The following is a 27816-nucleotide window of genomic DNA, read 5'->3' as shown; positions in this document are numbered from 1 at the left end:
CGATGCGCCACCGCTCCCCTCCTTCGATAATAGTTTCACGAATGATGATGAAAATTTGAATTGAGAAGTAATTTAATGATTAAATGTTATCATTCGTAATGGTAATGAACTCGGTTTTATAAAACACCTTTCAAATTGGTAATCTCGGCGCATATTAGTATCGAAATCACAACAATCATCAGTATCGATATGAAATAAGTGGTAACTGGGCATTTCCAACAGTGGCCTCAGCAGTAACAGCAGTGACGTGTAAATTGTAGTTTGCAGTATGTATGTTTAATGTGGAACGTGTAGTGCAGTTGCCTGCTGTGTTCTTTCTGTACCTCTTCAAATTCAGGTTTCCCTTGGTTGTGGCTTTTGGCTAGCCGTCGAACAAAGACGGTCACTGCATCGCGTGCTTTCGGATGCGCTTCTGCGGCCGTCTGGAACGCTCTTCCTTCTGATATTCGGAAGCCGCTGGAGCTATGCACTTTTAAATAATCTAGATTGAAAACTTATTTCTTGAGAACTCCTTTTTGTATTTAGTTTGTGGTCTCTCCCCTGCACCTCCGATTAGCACGCTTGGCTGCGTGTCTCAGCAGGCGCTTAGTGCTGCATCTTCAACCACTGCTCTGGCTCAAGTGAGCCGGCTCAGAGCCCACGCCGTAACTTCAGCCGGCTCCGGGCAAGGTCCCAGCCGTGCTCTGGGTTTCCATGAGGCTGAGCAGCGAGCCTGAGCCCGAGCCACGGCTGAGCCGCTCACTCACGCGGTCTTTGACAACAACCGAGCGACTCAAGCCTGAGCCAAGTCGTGTTCACGGCCCTTACATACCCCTGTGGGACCTCGTGGCATCCACACTTGGCACCTTCTACTTTCCTCCAGACTCGTATACGCTTCCTGTTGCTGATGCTGCTGCTAATGCATTCATACGTGCCTTTTACTTAAACGCCATCGTCCCATCTTAAAGAACTATACACTATTTTTTTTATTTTACCAGGTAAGGCCCACTGAGCTATATAGCTCTTTCTCAGAAGCGATCAGGCCACAGATGATAGCTCAATGAAGTGGATTATCACGCGGAAAATTATAGCAGCCAAATACTGGAAACGCGCGTTGATTCTAAATGTGGAGAGAAAAAACCAGAGAACCCAGAGAAAAATCCACACGACCACGGGGAGAACATGCAAACTCCAAATATACAGGCATCAGTCAGGATCGAAACCACGACCACCTGTATACCAGGCGAGGTAGTTAACATCTCGCCACTGTAGCGAGGTAGTTAACATCTCGCCACTGTAGCGAGATGTTCACCCTTTCCCGTTCCAAGACATCTGAAAGTTGTAGAGTGGATCATGTTCACCGCTGAATCTCAGAATTCGCAAGCGGTTCAGCGTTAATTTTATTTGGAGCACGGCGCCGCTGTTTTTAGAGATATTGTACTCACCGGAGAAAACTGCAGTGACACGACCGCACTCTATGGCAGCTGGCGCCAAACTGTGCCACATGCCCTCCCGCATGCCCTTTTACTTCCGATTCGGTTTCGGTGACACGCATGTGTACGCGTACACCATCGGAACAGAATCGGAAGACAATCTGATGACGTACGGGAAAGGGTTAACATCCTTCCTCTCCTGTCTGCGCACCTCTCCTCACCCCACGGCCCTCTTCATCGATCCGCTACTGCTGCCCCGACTCGTACCATTGCCAAGACAGAGGGACAGATATGGCGAGAAAGCGGATTGTCTGTTTATTTATTGTGCTACTTCTCCACAACGACACTGATTACTATTTGATATGTACTCTACGGTTTTTTTGGAGTTGCGTTCGGACCCAAATCCAATCGGGAGGAGCCTTGCCGATGAACACCGGGCATTTAACCAACATTGGTTTCGGCAAGCCTACTGAATTTTCGAAACTGGTCGTACAAGTCTGCTTGTACTGAAGCTATGCTACTGAAATCATTCTCTCATGGTAGGCCCTGGCGGCTGATTGGATGTAAAAAAATATTTGTATGATCGTCATTATGTGCAGGGAGAGATATGTCACTTAAATTCTCCATAACGATGTTAACCATTATTCATATGATGCCCACAATAGCTTAGCTTTCTAAAGTATGTGGCTGTCAAGTTTTTTTGTTTTTATTTTTTTCCACCATTGAATCATTTGTATGGAACTCGTGAGATTATATTATTGTCTCATCTCTAACCCACTCTTGTTTGCATTGCAATTGAGACATAACTTGTGCTCAGAAGTCTGTTTTTTTATATTTGGGATTTTATAAAAACCTTTCTCACTCCTATCGTTAGTCCTTCATATTCTGTTGTGAGTCCTTAGTAATCTCACACAGTCGGTGTCGGTCGTAGCTAAAGGTCATCAGAATTTTTTTTCTCGATTTCAGAAACTCACAACTGCGGATCGTTTAGCTCATTGCAGCTTAGATTTTTTTTGGCGCTTCATATTTATCCTTCTACTAATATTTGAGAGCGCGTAAAACTTGAACCCGTGGTTGAGCGGGAAGTGATGCTGGGATGGAAGTTCCCAATGTGGACAAACATGAGGGCACTGCTCAAGATGAGCAGCAAGAACAAAGGTGGAGTGGCCAGGCAGAAAGGGAAGGAAGGGCAGAGGGAATGACTGGGTCAAATTGATGGGGATGATGAGAGGAGAGTGGCGTTAGCAAGCAATTGCAGGTCTGAACCTTTAAGCATACGTGTGTGTGTATATATAAGGGGAGCGGCGGTGCAGTGGTTAGCACGCTGCACGACGACCCTGGAGACTCGAGTTTGATTCCCCGCTCACGGACAACACCAGTGACAAATATCTGAAGCAGTCCTTGACCCATCTACGCGAGGCCTCCCCTAGGCCGTGGTGATGGCCACCAACCACCTGGTTGAGCCCTGCCGTGCCGTGCCGACCTTCATAGGTGCTCCCGAACACCACTTGCCCCAACAGTTTGCGAATGAATTTCGATTTAAAGCTTTCGTGGTTCTTTCAGTAAAGTCACGTAGAAGGGAAATAATAAAATAATAAAAATAAAACATAATAAAATAATTCTCACGATGTTTCGGCCACAACGCAAGCAGCCGTCCTCAGGTGAAGAACAGGGCTGTTGGAAAGACAGCGTCTGAATGATCCGAGGTGGATTTGTGGTTGATCCCTTTAAGTTTCAGACGCTGTCTTTCCGACAGACCTGTTCTTCACCTGAGGACGACTGCTTGCGTTGTGGCCGAAACGTCGTGAGAATTATTTTATTATGTTTTATTTTTATTATTTTATTATTTCCCTTCTACGTGACTTTACCGAAAGAACCAAGAAGGAGTTTGCGAATGCTACATGGTGTGTCTTTGTTAGTTGTGTGTGTGTGTATATATACACACACTCCCTGTCCTCCGTTGTTGCCTTGCGTGTCGCCCCTCTCCGTGCGCATGCTGTGCCTCGCAGGCCGTTTGGCGGCTCGCTGGGCCCGTCGCCTCTCGTCGGCGTCCCCCGCTACCTGCTCAGCGTCGCGGGGGGCTACGCCGGCGGCGGGGGGCTCCTCACCCTCTCGCCGACTCCGCCGCCCCCCTTCCTGCTGGCTGCCGCGCGGCACGACCCCCGCCCGGCGGGGAGGCGCGCCATGGGCTCGCGGCTCTCTCCCTCCTCGCTGCCCACGCACCTCCACCGCGTGCTCTCGCTGGGCACCGCGCCCGCCGTCTACCACGCAGGTGAGAACGAGGTGGATCCGTGGTGGATTTGTGGTGGATCCGAGGTGGATTTGTGGTGGATCCGAGGTGGATTTGTGGTGGATCCGAGGTGGATCTGTGGTGGATCCGAGGTGGATCCGTGGTGGATTCGAGGTGGATCCGTGGTGGATCCGTCGTGAGCATCTCAGTTGTATTTCTGAGCATCTCAGTTGTATTTTAGAGTCCAATCGGATCTCTGGCATGGCATTGCTGCAACCCTTCATCTTAGGGAATGGAAGTGGATATCACAGAGCCACCTCTCGAGTTCCCTTCAAGTGACCTCTGGTCCACAAGGTAGAGGGCAGTAGCACTTTCATTCCCACTCTGCCAAAGTCAAGTGAGGATCCACATTGACTGTGGTGACATTTCAGGATGATTTTCCGGTCCGATCTCATCAGCTCACAGGGTTAGTCTCTGGTAAATACTTGGACGGGGAGGCTGCTCGGGAACACCAGGTGTTACAGGCTTGGAGCTGCGAGGTTGCAGCAGAGCAATGAATGTGTGAGCCTGTGTTGCTCTTTGAGTATTACCCTCTCGTGCACGTGTATATGTTTGTTGAACTTCTTTCGCACAGTACGTAGCCATCGGAGGTGCGGGGGAAGGACGGCAAACACATTAAGAGCCGCCCGCCTGTTGCTGTCGCAACGACGGGTTGCTGCAGCCTGAGCTGCTGCCGCCGCCGGTGGCAGGCGGCGGTAGATCACGCGGTTTGTGGCCCATTCGTTCGTCGTCCGTCCGTCATTAGCACGTTCTCTGGCGGCGATGTCACCTGGGCGCTTGCCACCTTTGTTCTGTCGGCCACCTGCTTCTGCGGTGCGGCTCAGGGGGTGGCGAGACAAAGGTGAAGGTGGTGGTGGCGGCGGCGGCGGCGGCGGTAGTGGTTGTGCGGAGTTTTTTGACGGCCCCTATTCGCTCGCCGCCGTCGAGAGCGCCTCCGCTCGCGCTGTGCGCACAGAGATGCTGCAGCACGGGTGGGGGGAGATTTCCCCCCCGTCCTATACGAGAGCCAAATAAAGGCTTAAAAGGTTAAGGTGCAACCCTGAAATGTCGTGCTCGCGCAGCTAACGGCGGTAAGGCCTCTCCGCTAAGTGCAGCTCTAGAGAGGGAGGGTGTTAGGCGGCTCGCTCTTGCGCGCCGGTAGAGGTGGGAGTGCCCACGCTTTACCCCACCGCACGCGACCTGCCGATCAACTTGTACTGCCGGGCGGACAGAGACAGCGCGCTGCTGATCTGGGGTCGTGCGTTCGATTCCTGGACCGCGGCTAATATCGGTGGCGAGCGAGCGATATCTGAAACTGGTCCTGGGCCTCCCCGCACCCACTTGGCCAACCCGCACTGACCAGCATGGTGAAGTATGGTCAAGTAACACCCACGATCCACACGGGGTGGGCAGGCCCTCATTCACAAGTGGGTTGAAAGAGTACTAGATTTGAAGCTTTCGTGACTGCAAGGATTCATATTCTTAGGTTTTTTCGGTAAAGTCACGTAAATGAAATTAATAAAAGTAAAATAAAAATAAAATAAATATCACGACGTTTCGGAGGCAACACAAGGTGGAACCGTCACAGCACAATTGCTGTATCAAGTATTTTTTATTTTATTTTTATTAATTTTATTTTTTTACCTACGTGACTTTACCGAAAAAACCTAAGAATATGAAAGAGTACTGTAAACTATGCTCACAAACGTAGACACAGCAGTGCTTGTGCACGTGTAGGTATACGTATATATACCATCCCGTTCCTTTTTTCCCTTCCTCAACGACAAAACGCTGACATTGGTGCGATAGTCATACATGCTTGCCGTGTTGTCGCCTGTGACTGAGCCGCGTGTTGACTCAGGCCTTGTAATATACCGCGTGCTGATAGCCGGTTCCTCCCAAGTTCCTCGCATTCTCTAGGCCGGGTCGTTTTGTTTTCTTGTGTCGGTTGTTCTGCTTTGTTTCGTAACTCCGTGTTGAGTTTCGCCGTAACGTCATTAGGTCACGGACGTTTCTCAAAACGCTCCTGAAATGCGGCGTTAAAAAAAAAAATAGTCGCCGGGCATTGTGGGTAACAAATGAATTGTTAAATGCGCATGCCGTAGTCCAACTTCCTGCAATTATTTTTATTTTATCTGTCAAGGAAATTGACCTCTTGGACTAATGTTTCTAGGTCAGTCTCAACTTTCTTAGTCTCGTCAGCAAAGTCAGGCATCTTAAACTGTTGCTGGTGTTGATGCCAGATGTGATATTTCCTGCTTGATTTGTAGGACTGTTTATAACAACGAATAAGAAAGCTGAAAAACAAATGTGAAAATTAGGATGTTGATATTTTTGGTCTTTACTTTATTGTACAGAGACCTATGAAAGGTGGTGACCTAGACGTAGTGCTGCTGATTTTACATCGCCATCGGTTTTTTAAATCCAAAAACTGACGTCTGATGTATTTCCCCCCCCCCCACCCCCCTTTTATCCTCGCTCGACAAAAGTCTGCATCTGGGCGGTTGTGACGGGCATGCCGAATACAATGCATCCAAATTTGACATCAGATCTGCACCAATTCATTTTTTTTGGGTACTTTTAGAATGAGCGCGAGTGACATTAAAGCCGTCGGCTGTTCAAAGCCTGCTACTGGATCAGTCCATTTGCGAGCGATGGTCGGCGAGATCGCAGGATGCGACATTAATTTCTCGAGTCCCACGTTTGCACGCAATGGCCGTGCAGCAGAAGGCAATAACGCTCGAATCCGCTCCCCGCTGTTAATATCCTGTTCCTCAAAGCTGTTTGGAAGATCTGCAGTGGAGATACGCGTACACAAGTGCGCCCATCGAGGTGTGTTGATTCTTTTGGCGGCGTTGTGGAAGTCGCATCTGCGTGTTCAAATATTATTTATCAACGTCGACATTCTTCATTACGGCCGGGGTCTTGTGTCGCGCATCGGAGCGTGCAGCCGCGTTAACAGCTTCACAGCTGACGGGCAAATTGGCAGGAGCAGCTGTGGCTGAGTTCACACCTTGTTGTGTACAATGAAGGGCGGTGGTGCCAGTGGGTGGCGGCGGTGGTCGTGGTTTTTATTTCCGCCAATTTCTTTCTCGCCCTCTCCTTGCCATTCCGCGGGGAAGCACGCGGGGGCTGAGTTTTCATTGCACCGGCTCGAGTCTCGTGACTGCCCCAAAAAAAGTATGTATTAATATAAATAATTAATGTAGCCAGGCCCTTGTCAACTGATTAGGATATGGGTGACAGTTGGGTGCATGTGTAGGTCTCATGTGTTTGGTATGCACGTTTCGCCAGAGCGCAAACATCCTGCCCGTTCCCAAGATCATTTCGGGCCCCGGCTCGACAATTCCAAATGAAGTTTAAAGGAACAAACTTTTTTTAACTACGTTGAAGAGTCAACAACAACAACAGCAGCAGCACAATGTGAGGTGGATGCTGTTGGTGAGTGATGCACGGGAAACAAAACAACCACTTCGCCGCGTTCGTTATTAAGACTGCCTAACAACGGAGATATTTTCTATTTTTATAGGCTGATGTTTCAGGCAACGACCCATCATCAGAGTGGAGAGCAGGCAGAGAGATTGACTTTCAGTTGGAGATCGTTACTTTGCGCCCAAGGGGCTTGGCGTAAACAGGGAACGGTTATTTTTTTTGGAATTAAAGTTGATCAATGAACGGCCTTGATCGGAGTGTTCCGATGCGAGTGTTCCAACCGGATCCTTCATCTCCAGTTGCGTCGTAGGCCAGTGTAGCCCCCCAAGAGTGAACTTTGGTGACCGTAGTCCAGCGTGGCCCCCCAAGAGTGAACTTTGGTGACCGTAGTCCAGCGTGGCCCCCCAAAGGTGAACCCTCCGCTGGTGTCGTAGGCCAGCGTGGCCCCCCAAGAGTGAACTTTGGTTGGCCGTAGGCCAACGTGGCCCCCCAAGAGTTAACCCTCTCGCACGGTCGTTTTTAGAACTCTGCTTGAGGAGCACTTTTGTACACTTCCTGCGCATAATTCTTGTCGTTTTCTCCCCTTTGCAGCAAACGCTTATCTGTCAACCGCTTTGCATAAGCCCCCGCGCGCCGCGCGCATTTTAGTCCGCGGTTATCGCCGCCGCCCCCTGCGTCTTATCGGTGGATCTCCCTACCCGCGCGTCCGTCTGCCCCCCCCCCCCCGTCGTCGTCGGTCTGTCTGACTGCGAGGCCGTCTCGGTGTCTATCTGCGGCGCACGTTTGGCGCGTATCTTGCGATCGCTCGTCGGAGGCGCATTTTATCGGATTTTGCATCGGGTTCTGTCTGTGCGGCTGTTTGTGCGAGCGAGCGATCGAGCGCGCGGCTGGGTGGTCTTTACCGTCACCGTGGGGTTCGCGCCCGGAGAGCAAGTTTTAGCGGCAGCGCAAGCCGCCTCGCTCCCCCCTCCGCCAACTCCACCACCTCCACACCACCTCCCCTCCACCTACCCACCAACCACAACAAAAGCGCTAATTAATTTCTAGGCCGACGGCAGGAAGCTCGTCATCGACCATCTTCTGAGTGGAGTGCCTCTCGTGGCTGCAAGGTTCCTGTGAACCCATTTCAAACAACAATAACAACAACAACAACATGATAGGAATCAAACACGACGGATTCTTACCCACCTGCTGCACCGCACGACACGTAAAGCGCGAGGATGGATTTTAAACGCCGCATCGATGCAGTTGTTTCCACACCCGGCAACAATGGCAGCGAAGATGCGTCGGAGTGGGCGAGAAACTCACGAGGTTATAAACAAGTAACAGAGGGCATTGCAGCGATATCCCCGTTGCTGTACTGTACTTCTGTGCTCCCACGTCTATGCTGCCGGCCTTCACAAACCCGCACGGACCAAAGGGGAAATGTGGTCAAATGGCTCTCGTGAAGCACACGGCATGAAGAGGCCCTCATCCAGCAGTGGAGTGAGAATGGTCTGTAAATTATGCGAATACATGTACACGTGTAGAAAGTGTGTGTGTGTGTGCACGTGTGGGTATATGTGTGTATAGTAGATGACCATACAATAGAATCCCTCAATATGCGTATATTCCATAAATTAAGTTCCGGTATAATGAACTTTCGATTGTTTTACTATTTACACAGAAAGCTAAAAATGTATTAAAGTAATAAATAAATTGATCGATCTACAGTAATATATCAATAAGAATAAAATTATGATTCTTCATTGATTATTTAATTTAAGTTATTTTTTTATTTTAATACTGTACAGTATAAAATATAATATTATTTTCAATATAAATTATATTACGCAAGTTATTAAGTGTTTATACCATTAAACAAGAAGTTATGAAAGCGGGGAACGCATCCTCATAGAACTAATGTTCTAAGTTATTAATGATACAAAGTTTCAATATACGAACGAAGCTCCATAAACTTCGCATATCGAGTCATTACTTTCTATTTTCACGTACTTCTATGAATGCAAGCATGCGGCGACCTCCTTAAAGAGGCCATGGCTCTTAATGTCTCAGTGACTATTCAATGTTGGGTTCCCGAGTGGTGCCATTTCAGCATGAGGGAAATTAAACCATCATCGAAGTAAAAATGTAATCAAATAAATGCGAGATGGTGTTACACCAAAGATGGGAAAGATCTGTGGGAAAGTTGCATACATAGTGGAACGCACATTTTGTTCCCCACTGATTTACCTTGCAAACTATGGGAAAATACCACTTAAGTAATTTGACGCAACTAATCGCTGAACTTTGTAAGGCAGATGATGTCAACTTAATGCGTCAGGCTGCCCATGGACTGACGAGTAAATAATCTGACGGTTGACTGAGTCCTGCAATCCAACGATCCTATGACCAGATCACCCGGAATTGGCCCGATCTCACCCGACCTCACAAACTAAGGAGAGCCGAGAGCCCCGCCTGGGACGGTGCTCGGGATGACTGACCACCGTGCATAACACACGTGTTGTGAGCTGCTGCTGCTGCTACTGCTGCTGTTGCTACTGCGCGGCTACATTTAATAATAACAATAACAACGCCACCTTGTATCGCCACGCCGCCACACGGCATTCGCTCATTGCTCGTGAAGAGAGAGAGAGAATGACTCAGAGGCTACTCCTACTACTCTTTTACCAGGTGAGGCCCACTGAGCTCTGTTTCAAAAGCGACCCGGCCACAAATGATAACCCAACGAGGCGGCTTAATAGCAGCCTAATACTCTGAACGCGTGATGTTGACTCTAAATGTGTCGGGAAAAGCCGGAGGACCCGGAGCAAAATCTACGCGACCACGGGGAGAGAGAGAGACACAGAAACTCCAAATATACAAAGGGCGTCAAGGTCAGGATCGAACCCGCGACCTGCTTTGTACCGGGTGAGGTAGTTAACATTTCCTAGCCGCCGTGGAGAGCCAGAGGTGCATGGAAGAACCACAGGCAAGGGGGGAAAGGTAGGCAGCAAGCCACGTGGTGAGCCGGCACCACATTGCCCACCCCACTCCCCCTCCTAAGCTCTGCTGTCCTCTATATGTTTAGTTGTTTTCGCCCAATTAATAAGTTACAGATGATGACGCGAATCATGAGAGATGGCTGGGAGGGGGGGACATTTTATCCAGCAGTGGATCGACCACTGCTGACGACGATGAATGTAATATAGAGAGTGTTTTTTTCCTTCTGTGTGTGTGTTTGGTATCTCTCAGCGTTGGATGGATGTGATTTTCACAGCCGAGCACTTAAGCAAAGGGGAGATCACCCCCCCCCACACCTCCCGCTCTAACCGGGATCTCGTAGCACTCGTTAAATCCTCTCCCAGTGGGAGAGGGCGGCAGGGCATGAGCGCAGAGCCGCGAGCCAAGGCAGTCCCCCCCCCACTACCCCCCCACTACCCCTTCCCACCCCCCCCCCCAACTCGCCCCCCAACACTACCCACCTCAAATCCCCCCACCCACTCTGCCTCCCAATCCCCCCCAACTCCCTCCCCCATCCCCCCCCGAATCCCCTCCCCCCAACTCCCCCCCACTCCCCCCCCACTCCCCCCAAATTCCCTCCCCTCATTCCCCCCCCCACTCCCCCCCCCCACTCCCCCCCCCCCCAACTCCCCCTCCCCAAATCTCCTCCTCCACAAATCCCCTCCCCCCTCTTTGCAAGCCCCACAAGCCCACATTCTCGTTTGGTTTATTTAACTTTGCCCATCTAGATGATTAAAAATAAAAAGTCCAAAGTGATTTGCTGCTCGAATGAATGGGCACGAAAGGCGACGCTGAATCTCCCGTTTACAGACCTGGGCATGGGGTGGAATTGGGAAATTCCACGTTTTTCCCGTGGTCGGGCGAGTCTTATATCCAGAGGACAGAAACTGTTTACTTCCTCACAAAGTGGTGATTATATTTTAATGGCCCCCACGGAAGGATGATTGGCTGAGTCAACCCTCAACCAGAATTTTTTTCAAACTCGCTCTGCCGCTGACCTGCCCAGGGCTGGGTTGCATTGACGAAAGAGGGAATTGAACTCCAAATTGTAATTTTTTTTAATGTTTTTTTTTCCCCCCCCGTAATTTGCATTTCGTCCTGTAAGACTACAGACGGACGGACAAACAATGTAATGCTTCTCGATATTACTTAATCGCATTCGCAACTTTGCATTGTTCTTTGTTATTCCGTAGGTAGAATTGGCTCGTCATACTTATCTCACCGTGCTATGAACCTGGAGGCCTGAGTTTGATTCCCGGGCCACGGCCAATATCAGTGGAGAGCGATATCTGAACCGGTCCAGGTGTCCCCTAGCATCTGATTCGGCAAGCCGCACCTTCGAGCGTGGTGAAGTATGGTCAGCTCTCCAATCAGATCACCGACAGAGGTCACACACGAGCACACAAGTCTGTGGGCCAATCATTGTTCATCAGACACGCCGCTTGTCAGAACTCTGGTCTCTCTGTGTCATTGCCGAACCGTGTTGACACAGTCAATGCATTTTACATCATTATCATCATCGGTGGTGGTGAAATCCACTGCTGGATGAACGTCTTCCCCAAGCGACCACCACTTGCGTTGTGACAATCCACCCACCACCGGCACACGGAAGTAAACGCGTTGCCAGAGACAATTTCCAGAAACATTAACCCCGCAAATGACATGAGTGTATCGTGGCCTTTAGGGAAACAAAAATGTACCAATTAACTCGTCAACAAAACAAAACATCTCGCACGAGTTTACCCTTTTTTATAGTTTTTTTTTACCGTTTGCCAAGATGAATCCTTGCTCTAGGGCGTATTTGGCACGCATTGGCAAATCTGATATCGTGAAGGATTGCACATTCACTCTGAACAGAGGAGCATAAAGGGACGTTTGACTTTGCTCTTGTCTGCGCCTCTTGCAAAGACACTTCTCTCACCACGCCGCTGTATTAAATCTCTGGAAGTTGGCCGGCTGGTTTACCCAGTATGCAAATCGACAGATTCCTTTTTGCTAATTTTTCATTGGCCGTTGTCATACGGGCTGCTGGCATTTTGGAAGAAATAGCCGAGACGATGTCACGGGTCATCCGGAGGAGAACGACGCGGAGGGCGTTTTCGCAGGAGTGGGGGGGGGCTGTTTGCAAGGGGCGTTGTGGTGGCGAGATGTTAACTACCTCGCCTGGTGTACAGGAGGTCGTCGTGGGTTCGTTCCAGACCCTGACGATGCCTGTACATTTTGAGTTTGCACGTTCTCCCTGGGGTCGTGTGAATTTCTCTCCGGGCCCTCCCAGTTTGTTTTCCCCTCCACATGTAGAATCGACGTGCGTTTTAAGAGTATTTGGCTGCTATACATTTCCACATGATGAGCCACTTCGCTGAGCCACCGTTTGCGATAGCCAATTCGCTTCTGAAACAAGAGGCGTATCGCTCTGTGGGCCTAAACCTGATCAGTATAAAATATGAATAAGTTCAATAACCTTGGCTCACGTAGCCATTCCTTCACCGAGCCTCCGTCGGTTTCAAGGCTCCAGAGCGGTGCTCGTGCGGAGCTGCGTCCAGGGCCCCAACGTACTTCAAATCCCGCGGCAGTTGCAACAATGGTGCAAGTTCCTTCGTTTAGCACCTCCCACTGCCTCTGTCCACCCAGCAGGCCCGCGTGCGGTGGGGTGAAGTGTGGGTAACTCCCGCTTTCACCGAGACGTATGGCCGGCGTGGAAGGGTAGGCCAAATACCCCCTAGCAGAGGTCGCAAACGGGTTTTGATTCCTTACCCGTACCTGTACCTGGCTGCACCAGGGTCGCAAACGTACCCGAGCCGGGTACGGGTAGGGTACGGGTATCGGGTACCTGATTGCGACCTCTGGGATGAAGCCATGTTGCAGGCGCGGGTGGGTTGATTCTAGGAACTTGAATTGTGAGAAGAGACGAGACGTTGGGAAATGAGTGACAAACAGTTACTCACCAGTGACTCACGGCCTACCCGTACCCGGCCGCACCAGGGTCGCAAACGGGTACCCGTATCCGGCCGGGTATCGGGTAGGGTACGGGTATCGGGTACCCGGTTGCGACCTCTGCCCCCTAGGGAGAGCTCTCGAGAGCTCCCCCCTCTATAGTCGTGGAGGCCCCTTCTGCCAGCAGTGGCTTGATCAAGAACTTGCAGGGCTGCACCTTAACCTTTGGACTTTGCTTAATTTGCATGCAACGATTCAGCGATTCCATTGATCGACACAAATTGTCACGCTTAATGATACGTGAGAATCGGTTCTCTTCGATTTGTGCATCTGCTGTTACGTTAATCGGTTCACGTAAACCCCGCAGCCACTAGATGCGCCGTATGGACCTCAGTGGTCAAAACAACAAAAAATAGAATTGATTCTTGAATGGAATCGTTCCCGGGGATTTGGTGAAAATCCTTCGATTTGCTCGCAATACAAATTGGTAACACCACGGCTGCTGCTGCAAAGCCAGCAGTGAGGTGCACATGCAGTCATCTTGTTGGAGAAACATTTCTATAGTATATTTATACTGTACTGCTTAATAAAAAAAAATTCCATAGATAATCCAACTTGAAATATGTTTGGGTCCTTCAAGGTGAAAAGGTTAAAATCTTCCCCCCCCCAAAAAAAAATCACGCAATGGAAAAAACTAAAGTGTGAGAGAGAGAGAGAAAGACAGTCGGAGGGAGAAAAAATACACAGGGAGGGCAAAAAGAAAACTATGAAATAAACATACTTTTTTATTTTAAAAAGAATTAAACGCAGGCAGCTGAGGCAAAAGCCGGGCCCAGCTGTCCTCTGGAGAGGGTTGGAGGCTTCAGGATATTTCGTCCCCTGTGCGTGCACTTGCTTGCACGTGTGTGTCCGCGTGCGTGCGCGTGCACGCTTTTGCGCACGCGCGTAGTGGCGGGTGCATTGTGGGCAGGGGAGGGCAGAGCGGGCGGGCGCGGGCGGGCGGGCGCGCGTGTGTGCACAGGCCTGCTCGGTAGGGAGAGAACCAGTCTGATCGGAGCATTCCGGATTTACCGTGCTGCGTGAAGAAATGCTCGCTGCGCCACGGCTCCGCGCGAGTACACGCAAGCGTGTCGGTGTTGGGGAGGGGGGTGGGAGCAAGGGGGGGGCTATCCCCCCCCCCCCCTCAACCGGCTCACTCAACTAGCCCAGCCACGGCCAAGCACACCTGCCTAGTGTCGAAATTCGTACGTTCGGTGACGTTTCATCGGCGTGGGGTATTTTTTTCGTAACGAAAAATTTGCAAATGGGGGGGAAAGGTCGCGGCGAATCTAGAATTGACCGCGTACGTTTGGCAGCAGCCCTCTTGGTTATTCCACTGCAGGATGGAGGGCCTCACCGCAACCGGTAGCAGGCCACCACAGGGGTCAATTGGTTACGTGTCAACCCCGCTGGCCAGCGCCGGTTGGTGCAGGTAGGGAGCAAAAGACGCCGGATCGTAGTCCAGTACAACAACGAACTTTGCCACACTGCCCTCTGATGACAACGTAGGCCCACGGCAACCCCTAACACTTGATCTGCGTGTGGTGGTCACCCGTCCGCAAGCACTATCCAGGCCAAACCTGCTTGGCTTCCGAGATCTGATGGGATCGGCCACGCACTCTGGGCGATTTGGTCATGTAGGCTTAGTGATATTCACTTGCTAGAAACATTTGCATCTGTTGTCTGTCGACTGGTTCACGTATATGGGCGAGTGCTGTGTTTCTCGACGGCTTGCCCCGTGTGAGTTTGCATGATTCCAAACCTATCCAGTTCAATGGTAAGGAGGAAGAGAAAACACACAGGCCTTGGTATAGTCCACAGGTCAGGTCAACCCCAGGCCAAAGCCTTTTGTCTCTTCAAATATGTGGCCACTCAGAGACCTCAAAGTGTCAGAGGATAACAGCGGAAAAAACTTTGCGGCGATGAAGGAGCTCGCGTCATTCCGCGTACGGCCGCCGTTTTACACAGAAACGTGAGCTCGACTGCGAAAGGGTGAGCAGAGCGTTCTTGCCCAGAGATAGCAAATCTCAAGCACTGCACGTACGCTCTTGTGTGTGAGCGTGTGTGTATGTGTGAGTGAGTGAGTGTCTTTTTTCTACGGTTGTCACCTCTAAGGCACAAACAATTTTAATGATATATCTCACAATACCGGAAGAGGTGAGATCTCCATCTTAATGCAGTGTCTTGAGTCATGTAACTGATAAAACCCCCTGGGGATGGTTTATGTCCCGGGAAGAGCTTTCCCAGGACAGCTGCCACAACAACAGGATGATCCTGGGAAAGTTGACGTCACCACGGCACTTGTGCTAGGCTAGGTGCACTTTGAGGCCGTGTGATTTTGGAATTCCCTCCCATCGTCTGTCTTTTACCAAAGTTCTTAAAACGTTGCTCAATTCAAGACGTGTTCACTCTTTATCTCTTATCGAGTATAGTGCTGTTGTGTTACTGGCCACTTGGCGTTTTTGGCTTCTGGACATGTGCTCACCAACCGTAAAAAGAACATCACCACCACCGCAACCATCCCCACCAGCGTCACCACAACCCTCGACCACCAACCACCAACCACCATGCCACCCCTACCATCGCCACCGTCGCCATCATCATCATCACAACCACCACAACAACCCTGAACACCCCAATACTACCACTACCCCTACCACCAACTTTGCAACCATTCCCACCAGCCCCACCACTACCACCACCACTACCACCACCACAACCCCTGACCACCACCATCCCCGCCACCACCATCCCCACCACCACCACAACCCCCGACCACCACCATGCCAGCCACCACAATCCCCACCACCACCATCCCCACCACCACCATCTCCACCACCACCACCTCCACCACCACCCCCGGCCACCACCATCCCCACCACCACCATCCCCACCACCACCATCCCCACCACCACCATCCTCACCACCACCATCCCCACCACCCCCACCACCACCCCCGGCCACCACCATTGCCAGCCACCACAATCCCTACCACCACCACCACAACCGCCGAACCCCTCCAGCGACCGATCCCGCGTTTTGGCTGCCATTAGTAACGCGGGCGCCGTCTCGTTGATGGATCTGGGTACCGCCGCGCTCGGGCTGAGCCGACAATTGATTGGGCCAAAGCGACTCGTCCGGAGACACACGAGGAGGAGGTGGGGGGGGGGGGCAAGTCGGAAAAATGTACAGTACGCCAAAATCCAAGTTCCAACCCGTTTCCAAAAAACCACGGCTCGCCAAACATGACATCGGCGCTTGGTATTTTGCCGCGGCAGCAAAGTTGCAGCGGCGGCGGCGGCGGCGACGGACGGACAGAGAGAGAGAGAGAGATACAAAGGGGGGAATGAATGGACGCGGAGAATACCAACGCGCGCTCAGGCAAATGCGACAAATCCCCCTCCCCGCCCCGCCCCGCCCCGCATGTCGCTTAAATAAAATCGCAAAGTGTAGGCCCAACGAGTTCCGTCGCAGTGCAGTTGACGAAACAAAAAAAAACTCGGCACGTTCGTCGGTGACATTTATAATAGGCGACGTTTCAGGTGATGACCCTTTTTCATTGCACCGACAAGATTTGCGTTCTCATTGGTTGTTGATAATTACGCTTGTGCACCGCTGCCACCGCAGCCGCAGGATCAAAATCAGGATAGTCATTCGTACTGGAGGAATCCGATGAGCTATGCAGCTCTTTTTTGTTCGAAGATTGTCCAGAGGATCATCGGATAATGTGTTAAAAATTCCGGAGTGATCGGTGCTTTTTTGATGGCTGGCCACCGTGCGTAACAGGTACCGTCATAGCCTGTTTATTTATTGTTTTGTTCTTCTCCGCGCTAAGTTGCAGTCTAACGTTCTCATTCGACGAGCGCTCTCGACGTTCGGCTTTGTTTTTTATTTTCGTTTCCAAACCAAGAAAGGCGTTTGCGCGTTTTCTTTTCTCTCGCGACGCCGCCTGCTGCTGCTGCTCGCGCGTTTCTCTCTTCGTCTGACGCCGCCGCAGACTCGACCGAGCGAGATTCGCCGGCGCTCGGGAAGTCGATGCCAGTTTACGTAAGAAAGCCTCGACAACAACAAACGCCGGCGTACATGTCGTCGTTCTTGCTCAGAGGAGAGACCACTTCTGTCTCTGTACCGCCATTTTTACTTTCCCTTATCCTCCGCGCCCCTCCCCCCCGAATTATACACAACCTCAGTGTCCCGCCACACCTCTTTCAATACGTCTCATCAGCGTGGAAGAGTAGGCCAAATGTCCTCTCGAGGGGAGCTCTCTCTTCCCTTGTAAACCAAAACAGCATACTTGCACCTGTACCTCACGTTTCTTTTCTGGCGCCTCTTGCTGCCAAAGGCTCGCACCGTCCTTTGCCGATTTGCGCAGTGTGTTGTTTACCTCACTGATAGACCTGAAACGCGCAGCTCACGTGCACCCGTACCTCACTTTTTCTGCCACCTCTAGCTTTCGTATTACAGTAAAACCTTGGATTGCGAGCATAATTCGTTCCGGAAACGTGTTTGTAATCCAAAGCACTCGTATATCAGAGCACTCGTATATCGGTTGTGATCACGTGACGCTCGGCACACAAAGCGTATACACGTGCTACTCGTATTGCAAGACCTCGCTCGTTTATCAAATTAATATTTATTTAAAATGTTTGCTCGTCTTGCAAAACACTCGCAGACCAAGGTTTTACTGTACATGTACACTTGCTTCTTTTTTGCATTTGCGTGTGGTTCGTTTACGACCTTGAACACCTCGTTTTGCCCCATCGCTTTGTGCGACAACGATGTCGACGACGACGACGACGATGATGTTGTTGTTGTTTTTGTCGTCTGAGTTTTGTTGCCGCCGTGCTCGCGCACCGCGGGCCTCCCGTGTAAAATGGCTGGGCAACTGGTTCCCACGGGATCGTCCGTGTAACAAGTAAACGTACAACTCTAGAGTTCCCTCGCGGAGGCCCTTCCTCCGTCCGTGGCGCGAGCAATCGTTTTCAGGGCTGCACCTTTGTAATTTTTTTTTACCCAAATTTACATGACAGCAGCGTCTGTTATGCACGTTTCAGCGTCCCAAAATAAATTTCTGCCAGAACCCGTGACCTCTCGAGCAGCAGAAAAAAAACAACGCGAATGCCGCAATACGACATTCTTTGTAAACTTCCAATTTTCGTTCGCGTGTTCGCACAAACCTCCGTGCCGCGGACGCGGTGGGAGAAGTAAAACGGCGGCCGTACGTGGAACGACGCGAGCTCCTTCGTCGCCGCAAAGTTTTTTCCGCGGTTATCCTCTGACACTTTGAGGTCTCTGAGTGGCCACATATTTGAAGAGACAAAAGGCTTTGGCCTGGGGTTGACCTGACCTGTGGACTATACCAAGGCCTGTGTGTTTTCTCTTCCTCCTTTACCATTGAACTGGACAGGTTTGGAATCTCGTGCAGGTGTGACGGTTTGCGGCATTCGCGTATTTTCGCCTCTCTCTCTCTCCCTCCCTCCCTCTCTCTCATCTCTCTCATCTCTACTAGAGCCACCCTTTCGTGCTCTGACGTCCCTCCCTCTCCCGCGTCTCCCCCCCTCTCTCTCGCATGTTTCTCCCTCTCTCTCTCTCCCCGCGTCTGTCTCATCGTTCTCTGTCATCTCCCTCGCCCGGATCGCTTTACAGTCAAGTGGTTCAGCATTGGGTGGCAGTGCAGCTGCAGGAAGTCTGCGTTACACCGTATCTGCGCCTGCATCAAAATGAATTCAAGTCGATTCAAGTGTGATTGTATGAATCACTGAAAAGTACAAGAGGGCATTATTTTACCGCCCCTCCCTCACCTTGTTGTCTTGCAGTCTTAGTAATGTTCATCGTAGCGTGACGAGCCTCACAGCGTCACGAGCCATCGGTGTCTCGCCTTGAGTGCTTGTGCAGAGGGACGCGCGAGCGTTGCGGTGATTCGCCGATTCGTTCGTACTCATTCCCTCGTCATGTACCCAGCAAAGCGACGCCGAGTCCGAGGACTCCTTTGTTTGTTGTCCTCGCCCCGCACCTTCGATTGGCTATGGCTGGCTACGGTACGGTGCGAAAGAAGTTCAACGTACACACATACAACGCCGATGACGTGTGTGCGTGTGTGTTGTTAGCTATGGGAGGAAATCGGAAGGCCTGGAGAAAACCCGTGCAGGGGGGAGAAGATGCAGGGAGAGTTGCCCGAGTGGACACGAGTTGTTTCCGCTGCGCCACCACCCTGCCCAACCCCCAAATGATTATCAGCGCTTTATTGATCCGACCGCGATGCTCACGACACGTGCGCTAAATCGCGCGCGATATTTTGTGCACGCTGTGCGTAATGCGTTCTCTGTTGACCTCGGCAGCCACTAGTGGAAGCAACGCCCACTTCAATACCTGTTGGGACCTTTCAGCGTTACGCTTTGGATTTGCGCGTGTTTTATTCGGACACCTCGGCTTCCTCACGCTTGCGAAGCGCCGAGTAGAACAAATGAACGGGCCAAATCGTCAACATTTGCAGTGTCTAGATTCGTTGAGGCTTTCCTGGTCACACAACGCGCGCTGCCATTGCTGTTACTTAATGCCGCGAGCCCTCGTGTTGAGATTGACCCCAGATTCAAATGCCGGTTTAACCCTGACACACACACGCCAACCTCCGTCCCAGCTGGAGCTCTAGCACCCGGACCAATTACAGGAGGCCGCACATTCACCGTTTTAATTCATACGCAGTGTGCATTGGCACTTTGTGGGGAGTATCCAGTTTTTAAGAGAAAAACTTTGCGAAAGTACATTGCCACTTCCACGAAAAACGCGTGCAGACTTTACAACCATACACGCTCACACATTGATGCCCTGCTTACACACACACAAAGACAGAGATCCCCCGACTAGCCTGAACAGACTGTTGGGGCAAGTGCTGTTAGCGAGCACCTATGAAGGCCGGCACGACACAGGAGGGGGTGGGTGGCTAACACCACGCCCGGCCACCTTTGTTTCCCCAGTGGCGATTTTCACACAATACCAGGTGCTCATTTGAGGCTGAGTCGACCTAGGGGAGGCCCATGACCTGTTCATATAATCGTCATTGGTGTTAGCCGCGGGCGGGAATCGAACTCGGGTCGCCGGGTTTTAACCATTGCACTGCCGCTCCACACTACACTGCACATACGTGTGCACACGCACACGCACACCCACTGACACCCGAACACACACATGCCTGCATGCGCACGCACACACACGCACGCACACACGCACGCACACACACACGTACGCACGCACACACACACGTACACGCACACGCACGTACACACACGCACGTACACACGCACGTACACACACGCACGTACACACACACGCGCACACACGCACGTACACACACACGCGCACACACGCACACACGCACACACGCACACACACACACGCACACACACAGCAGGAATCAGTTGGTTCTGCGCCTCTCCAGCTGCACGAGATCTGTTAGAGAGAAGCCACTAAAGGCGCGGCCGGGGGGTGTGGGAACACAGCTGAGAATCGCCGCGGCATTCTAACCCACAACAATCCCATCCCACTCCACCACCACCACCCAACCCCCTGCGAGTTCACCAGCACCCACCCCCCCTACCCCCTCGCCACGGCAACCCGGCCTTAACTAGGCAGGGCCTGTACCCTCTCTGTCAGAGGCGTCGCAAGGTGTACACAAGCCACCCACACCTGTTGCCACCTCCCCCTGGGCCCACGCGCACACTCACATACACGTGCCTGCATTGCGTGAGTGTGTGTGTTGCGTGTGCGTGTGTGTGCGTGTGTGTGTGCGCGTGTGTGCGTGAGTGTGTGTGTGCGCGAGTGAGTGTGTGCGTGCGTGAGTGTGTGCGTGAGTGTGCGCGTGTGTGAGTGCGTGCGTGTGTGCGTGCGCGAGTGTGTGCGTGCGCGAGTGCGTGTGTGTGTGTGCATGTGTTAGTGTGTGTGTGTAAGTGTGTGTGTGCGCGAGTGCGTGTGTGTGTGCATGCGTGTGCGCGTGTGTGTGCGTGTGTGTGTGCGTGTGCATGCGTGAGTGTGTGTGTGCGTGCGTGCGTGAGTGTGTGTGTGTGTGGTGTGAGGAGCGCTGGCTCCCCACACACTGCGCTGCGAACCTGCTGGCTCGAGCTCGATTCCCGGTCACGTCTAACATCAGTGGTGGGTAACTAAACCGGTTACCATCCTGGGCCCCTGCTCGATCGACTGCGTGGACACATCAGCACTGGGGTATGGGGGGGTGGGAAGACAAAGGTGGCTGGGTGTTGTCCTGGCCAAACCAATCTCCTCTTGCGCCGTGCTGGTCTTCGTCGGCGCTCAATAAGAGCACTCGACAGCCCATGAGGTCATCCGGGGGGAGAGGACCTTTGTCTCGGCGTCTGTATGTATGTACGCGTGTGCAGCGAGGATGCAAGAAGTCAGGGTGGACGTGCGCGCCACTTGCACTCTGCGCGCAAGAGGCGCGCAGACGAGCTCGTGGTGTGACTTCGTGCCGCGCCCCGTGTCTCGGTGTCGGGGCCCAGTGGTGGAGCCCAAACTTAGGCCCGATCAGATGTGCGGCCCTCTGACCCCTCCAGAATGTTTAGCCCGGAGGGAGCGGGGCAGGTGGGCTGCCCCCCCCTCTCCCCACTCCCGAGCAATGACGGAACAAAAGTGACAGAGTGCGCGGTAGCACTGTCAATTGATGGAGCGGTGACTGTCTCCATGTCTCTGTCCCGTGTCTGTCTCTCTGTGTCTCGCCGTCAGTGGCCTCTTGACTTCTGAATTGGTCCTGGGCCCCCACCCCCTTTACCAGCATGCGTTGACCAACGTGGTGAAGTATGAACAAACAGCCCCAAGGCTGACACGGCTTGGGGCAGGGTATCAAATCAGCCAGCAGTGGATTGACCAAGGCTGTGAATCCCTATGAACAATAACAGTGATGATACGTTATTTCGCCAGGAAAGCCTCCACGGAATCTGGAGACTTGTTTTTTCAGGAGGGCCTTGCTTGGGGTAATTTGGCCAATTCCTTATTGAGTCTTTTGGCGCATTAACCTGCGTTGTTGTGACATCACCGCCGCTCCACTTAAGGCTCGCCCAGAACCGCTCCTCGCGGCAGCGCCCGTGGCCAGATCAGCACCCTGCAGCCAGGTGTTCCTTTACCATTAACAGCACACTCACTCACACACGCACGCACGCACGCACAGGTGTACATCTCATATCCCACCATGCCAGTGTGAGTACGCTAGTGAGTGAGCACACGCGTATGTACGTGTGTGAGTGGTCGGGAGCGGTACGCTACGAAGCCGGCGACCCAGGTTTGATTCTCGCTCACGGTCGACACCAGTGACGATTATCTGAACTGGTCCTGGGCCTCCCCTAGGTCGACGCAGCCTAACATGAGTACCTGGTGCGGTGTTTAATGATCGCCACCAGGGAGATAGAGGCGGTCGGGAGTGGTGCTGGCCACCCGCCCCCTCGTGTGCCGTGCCGCCCTTCTTAGGTGCTCGCTAACAGCACTTGCCCCAGCAGTCTGTTAAGGCTATACGGGGGAACTTCGTCTTTCTTTGTGTGCGTGTATGCGTGTATGCGCGCCATGCTGTGGTGCAGCAGTTAGCGCATTGCGCTACGAAGCCGGCAACCCGAGTTCAATCCCCGCTCACGGTCAGCACCATACATGCGTGTGTACGTACACGCGCGCGTGTGCGTGTGTGCGTACAGGGTTCAAGGATGCGTACGCCTGGACGCGCGTAGCAGAGGTACACGAGAACCGTGATTGTGGCTGGGTTCTTTTTTTGAAGTCGTTCAGTTGCTCCGGTTGGTTCGCCATGACACGCGTTTCTGGTTCTCCTGGTTATTTTTCTTACCTTTTTGGGTTCCCCCCCCAAATTTGCCCACCCCCCCCCCCAGTACATCGACATGGAAACTCAGTTGTACGTCCGTCCGTGTGAACATTTGCGTCGTTGCCGGCGTTCGTTAAAGTTACGTTTTAACTAAAAGGGAATGGGAGGGGAGGGGAGGTGTGAGGGTAGACTCGGGGGCAATGAGAGATGTCCACACTGCAGCTTGTTAAGGAATGGGGGGGTGGGGGTGCTTTCGTCAGCCGCTCTGCCCCCCCCCCCCCACAAACTCTAACACTACGAGCCGTTCGGAAAACCCTACGACTGTATGGCATGTACCTTGAACTTCTTTCGCACCATACGGAGCCAACCGTCAGTGGGTGAGTGAGTGTATGTACCGAGTGGGGCAAGTGCTGTTAGCGAGCACCTATTAAGGACGGCGCACAATGTGGGGGTGGAGTGGCAAGCGCCACGTGGCGAAGAGAGTGCTCTGTGTGTGTTGAACTTCTTTCGCACCGTACGGAGCCAACCGTGCTAATCGGAGGTGCAGGGGTAGAGAGACGATGCGGGGGGGGGGGGGGCGATTTTTGCGTCGCGATGTCGCCGTTCGGCCTCCAGTACGAGAGCAGCGGTAGGGCCCGCACGCACGGACGCACGGACGGACGCACGGACAGACGCACGGACGCCCGGACGCGCCGCGATCGCCTTGGAAATGCAACACAATACGTCAGCACGCCGCCACGCCAGGTGGCAAAGGTCACCCCCGGAGCGCTGGAGGCGAGGATGTTGCCAGTGACCACTCGCAGCCGTGCGGGATTAGCATAGTTTCCAGGTCACTTGTAGGTAGAAATCTTTTCTCTGGGTGCATATTTGTCAGCTTGTGTCGCCGACTTTGTTTTTCTATTCCTTCTTCTTTTCCTTCTTCTCTCTCCCTCTCTTCTTTTTGCTCCCCCGCCCCCCAACCTTCTCTTCCATCCGCAGCCCTCCCTTCAACCCCCCCCCCCCGCTTCTCCCTGCCCCTCACCCTCCCACCGCACGCCCCCATCGCCCGTACACCTTTACACCTCCTCCCAGCATTCATCCGCCTCTTCAACCTGCTCCCCCCCACCCCCAATACCCCCCCCCCACATCCTATCCCGTGTCGTTCCTCCACGCCGCACTGTATGGTTGGCTTCAGTTGTATGTGCGCTTATTCCTTCCCCGCGCACTCTACAAAGTGAGGGTGGGTGGGGGGGGGGATTATAGCAGAGAGATCTCGGATTTTGAGCGACAAACACCGTAGGGGCACTAATCACGTCAACATCAGTCGGCCGCTTTTTTTTCTCTTCAAAAAGTGAGCAAAGTTTTTGTGTTTTCCCGTCTTACTTTTTCACCCTTTTGCCGATTCACCAATTCGATGGTCGGTTCTTTTTATTAAAAAACATTTCATGCCTCGGCGAAGGTGGGCTGCCTCCAGTGGCTGGGAGGGAGTTCCGTGGCTGTAACCGATTACTTACTGCGGCTACAAATCGCAACGCGGCTTGACCGCGGCAGTGGCGACGGCGTATCGTGTTTTCGTATTGTTTGTCGTCGTCGTCGTGACGTTCTCGTTCTGACCCCGTGCCCCCGACTGGACATCTGTGGAAAGGAAAGAGCTTTATAGCTCATCGGATTCCTCCGGCATAAATAAATATTCCGATTCTGATCGCGAAGCGGGGAACAGTCATCGTCGTCGCTCGATGAATCGACGCCGTCGTTAACCCCCGACCCCACCCCTCCCCGCGTAGTCTGGCGGATTCATCCGCTGTGGAGGTGCCGTGTTTCTCCAGCTGGGCCCAGGTGTGAGCGGCTGGGGAAAGGCCACGCTAGGTGTGGTGTGGGGATTGACCTTGCCCACATCCCCCCCGCCCACCTCCACGGCCCCCTTCCCCAGCACCGCTTTGTGGCCTCTAGACCTGCAGGTGTGCAGGAAGTGAGGGGCAGCTCGACATTGCATAGTGCGACGTGATGACACCGAAGAGCCCTGGCATGGAGTAGGCGGCAGGGGGGTGGGGGGGGGGAGGGGGTTGGGGGGACGGTGGGGCGAGGTGGCGAGATGTTAACTACCTCGCTTGGTATGCAGGAGGTCGTGGGTTCGTTGCCGACTCTGACGCCTGTTGTATATTTGGAGGTTTGCGTGTTCTCCCCGTGGTCGCGTGGATTTTTCTCCGGGCCCTCCGGTTTGCTGTAAATGCCCACAAGATTAAGCCACTTCGTTGAGCTATCATTTGTGGCCAAGTCGCTTCTGAGAAAGAGCTGTATAGCTCAGTGGGCCTCACCTGGTAAAATAATAAATAGTGTATGGGCGGCATAGCGTTGCTTCTAAACGGATTCCAACTAAAGTTGAAAGAGTTTATACATTTGCTCTGTCTGCCTGTTATGGAGGGACACAATACATCTTGTGCAGACGATGCAATGCAGGATGGACGAACCTGCATTGTAAAGTTGATATGCAACAACTCGCTCTCTTGAAAACCGGCCAAATTGGTGGAAGCTCTTGCTCAAAACTTGTAGACAAACCAGGGCCAAAGTGACTCCTCTGTGCTCGTATGCAAACGTATCAAAATATGTATTTATGCTGAAAGAATCCAATGAGCGATACTTATGTTTTTTTCACGGATGTCCGGGATGTTCCAGTGACAGCCACCCATCAGCTCCCGAACTGTTGATCCAATTCTCCCGAGGAGAACGGTACATTTCAAAGCATTACCATGTTCCATGCGTGCGCATTATTTAACTTTGGTGTCATTTTTTTCTCACTTTGTGCATGCCGGTTTAACGACGGGTGGCGATATCGTGGATTCAAATCCAGGCCCTGCATGGTGCCAGCTCGGCTCTCCGCCATCATGAGATGCAGAGAGGCTAGGGGTGGTGGGGGGGGCTTTTGGCAGGTGGGGGGGGGGGGACGACTCGGCTTTGCGTTTGCAACATTTTTTGTCTTGACACCGGCGGGCCGAGGGCCTTGCACGTGCATTTGTGTTTCCTTTTTTCCCTCTGTTCTCTACTCCCCCCACCGCCCCACCGTGCTCCCACCCCCACCCCGTCATCTCTCCTCCCCGCTCATCCCCGCTGCCTTTGTTAACGTGCACAGGTATGTCAGGCCCAGGTGTCGGCTAAGGGAAGCGAATGCCTGGAGTCTCACGGCCGATGACACACAAATGCCCCACACACGTGCGCGGGGTGCACACGCATGCACGCACACAAACACACACATGCGGGCACGCATGCACAGATACACGTGTGGGCAAGCACGCACTCGTGTGTGGGATCACACACGCATGCACACATGTACGCACATGTGTGGCCACACACTTATATATGCACAAAATGCATACATCTACCCGGACAAATTAACGCACATAGGCGCGCATATACGAACCCGTGCAATAACAACAACAATAACCGCCATTCGCGGTGACGTCACCATAACACTTGAGGCCACGTGAAGTGTCGAACGCCCGCTGGCAGGAGGTCACCGGGCAGACCCAGGTGCCACGGGTCGACTGACTGAGATGACTGGCTGATGCACCACCTGTGCCCCCTACTGTGCCAACTTTCTGTGTTTTATCCGCCCGGCACTCCGCTCATTGTTGTGAGCGTCTCTCCTCTGCCCTCCGTTGTTGTTGGAGGGGCAACTGCCTCTAACTGCCCAGTAGTGTCCTTCACGAGCCTCCCCCACAGAGGCCGATCTTGACACCGCTGGTACCAGTCATCGGCAAGTCCACTCAGCTCCACATCCTCCTGTACCACATCACTCCATCTCTTCTCTAGCCCGTGCCGCGCCCGTTTAGCTCCCTCGATCCGGCCGAACAAAAGCTGTTTAGGCATGCGGTGGCTGGGCATGCGGGCTACATGACCCAGCCAACGCAGCCTTGCCTGCCGGAGGAGCTCACCGATGGGACTTTGTCCAGATCTTTCAAGGATTTGTAACCTCCTCACACAATCCAGCCTGGTTAAACCCATATCGCCAGAGGAGCCCCAGGCCAGCCTAAACCGGCGAAGATGTTCCATTGGGGGGATCCATGTTTCGCAAGCGTAGAGAAGGGAGGGAATGACCGTGGCCGAGAAGACTTGAAGCTTCGTGCGGAGCGACAGACCAGGTAGCTTGCACACAGCGTTACGCAACTGATGAAAATATAATGCTGCTCGACTGAACTGGTGTGAGACCTCTGCTGTGAAACCGGAGCCGGTCATGAGCATACTGCCGACGTATGGGAACTCTCCACTCTCTCCACAACTGCCTACACGAACCCGTGCACACACACACACGCTCACTCACTTGCGTACTCGCACACGCACGATGCGGTGTGCAGTGTACACTTGTGTGTGCATGTTGGGGTAGGGCAGTGGGGCAGTTGTGAGCACGCCGTGCTACAAACCCGGTGACCCGAGTTCGATTCCCACTCTCGAACAATAACAGTGGCAGTTATCTGAACCATTCCTGGGCCTCTACTAGGTCAACACAGCCTCAAATGAGTACCTGGCGCGGTGTGTAGTAGACCTCGTGACTGGGGAGACAAAGGCGGCCGGGACGGGCGTGGTGCTGGCCACCCACGCCCTTGTGCGCCATGCCGACCTTCATCGGTACTGTGCTCGCTAACACCACTTGCCCCAACGGCTTGCTTAAGGCTATACTGGGGATCTTTGTCTTTGGGTGTGTATCTGATGATGCGAGATCTTCTCGTGTGCTGCCACCACAATTTTGGGTTTATCCAGTATTGGGCATGTGATGATGATGTGGCCAGCAGCGGATACACCGTGGCAAACGACGATGGCGATGTTATATTCTTGGTTCTTTCGGTAAAGGTAGAAGGGAAATAATAAAATAATATAAATATAAAACAATACAAATTCTCGATTTAAAGCTTTCGTGACTGCAGGGATTCATCTTCTTGGTTCTTTCG

General features: G+C 52.6%; 1 protein-coding gene across 1 annotated transcript in view; it reads left to right on the top strand.

Moving 5' to 3' along the window:
• Positions 1 to 27816, top strand: part of TMEM201 (transmembrane protein 201) — a 122544-nt gene that overhangs the window by 74962 nt on the left and 19766 nt on the right. Inside the window, exon 8 of the mRNA XM_078607767.1 lies at positions 3422 to 3684. Coding sequence (XP_078463893.1) covers positions 3422 to 3684 — 263 coding nt within the window. The remainder of the gene's footprint in view (positions 1 to 3421; positions 3685 to 27816) is intronic.

Source organism: Lampetra planeri, chromosome 28 (genome assembly GCF_965212315.1).
Source record: "Lampetra planeri chromosome 28, kcLamPlan1.2.h2, whole genome shotgun sequence".
NCBI lineage: Eukaryota > Metazoa > Chordata > Hyperoartia > Petromyzontiformes > Petromyzontidae > Lampetra > Lampetra planeri.
This window is presented reverse-complemented; position numbering and strand designations above follow the sequence as displayed.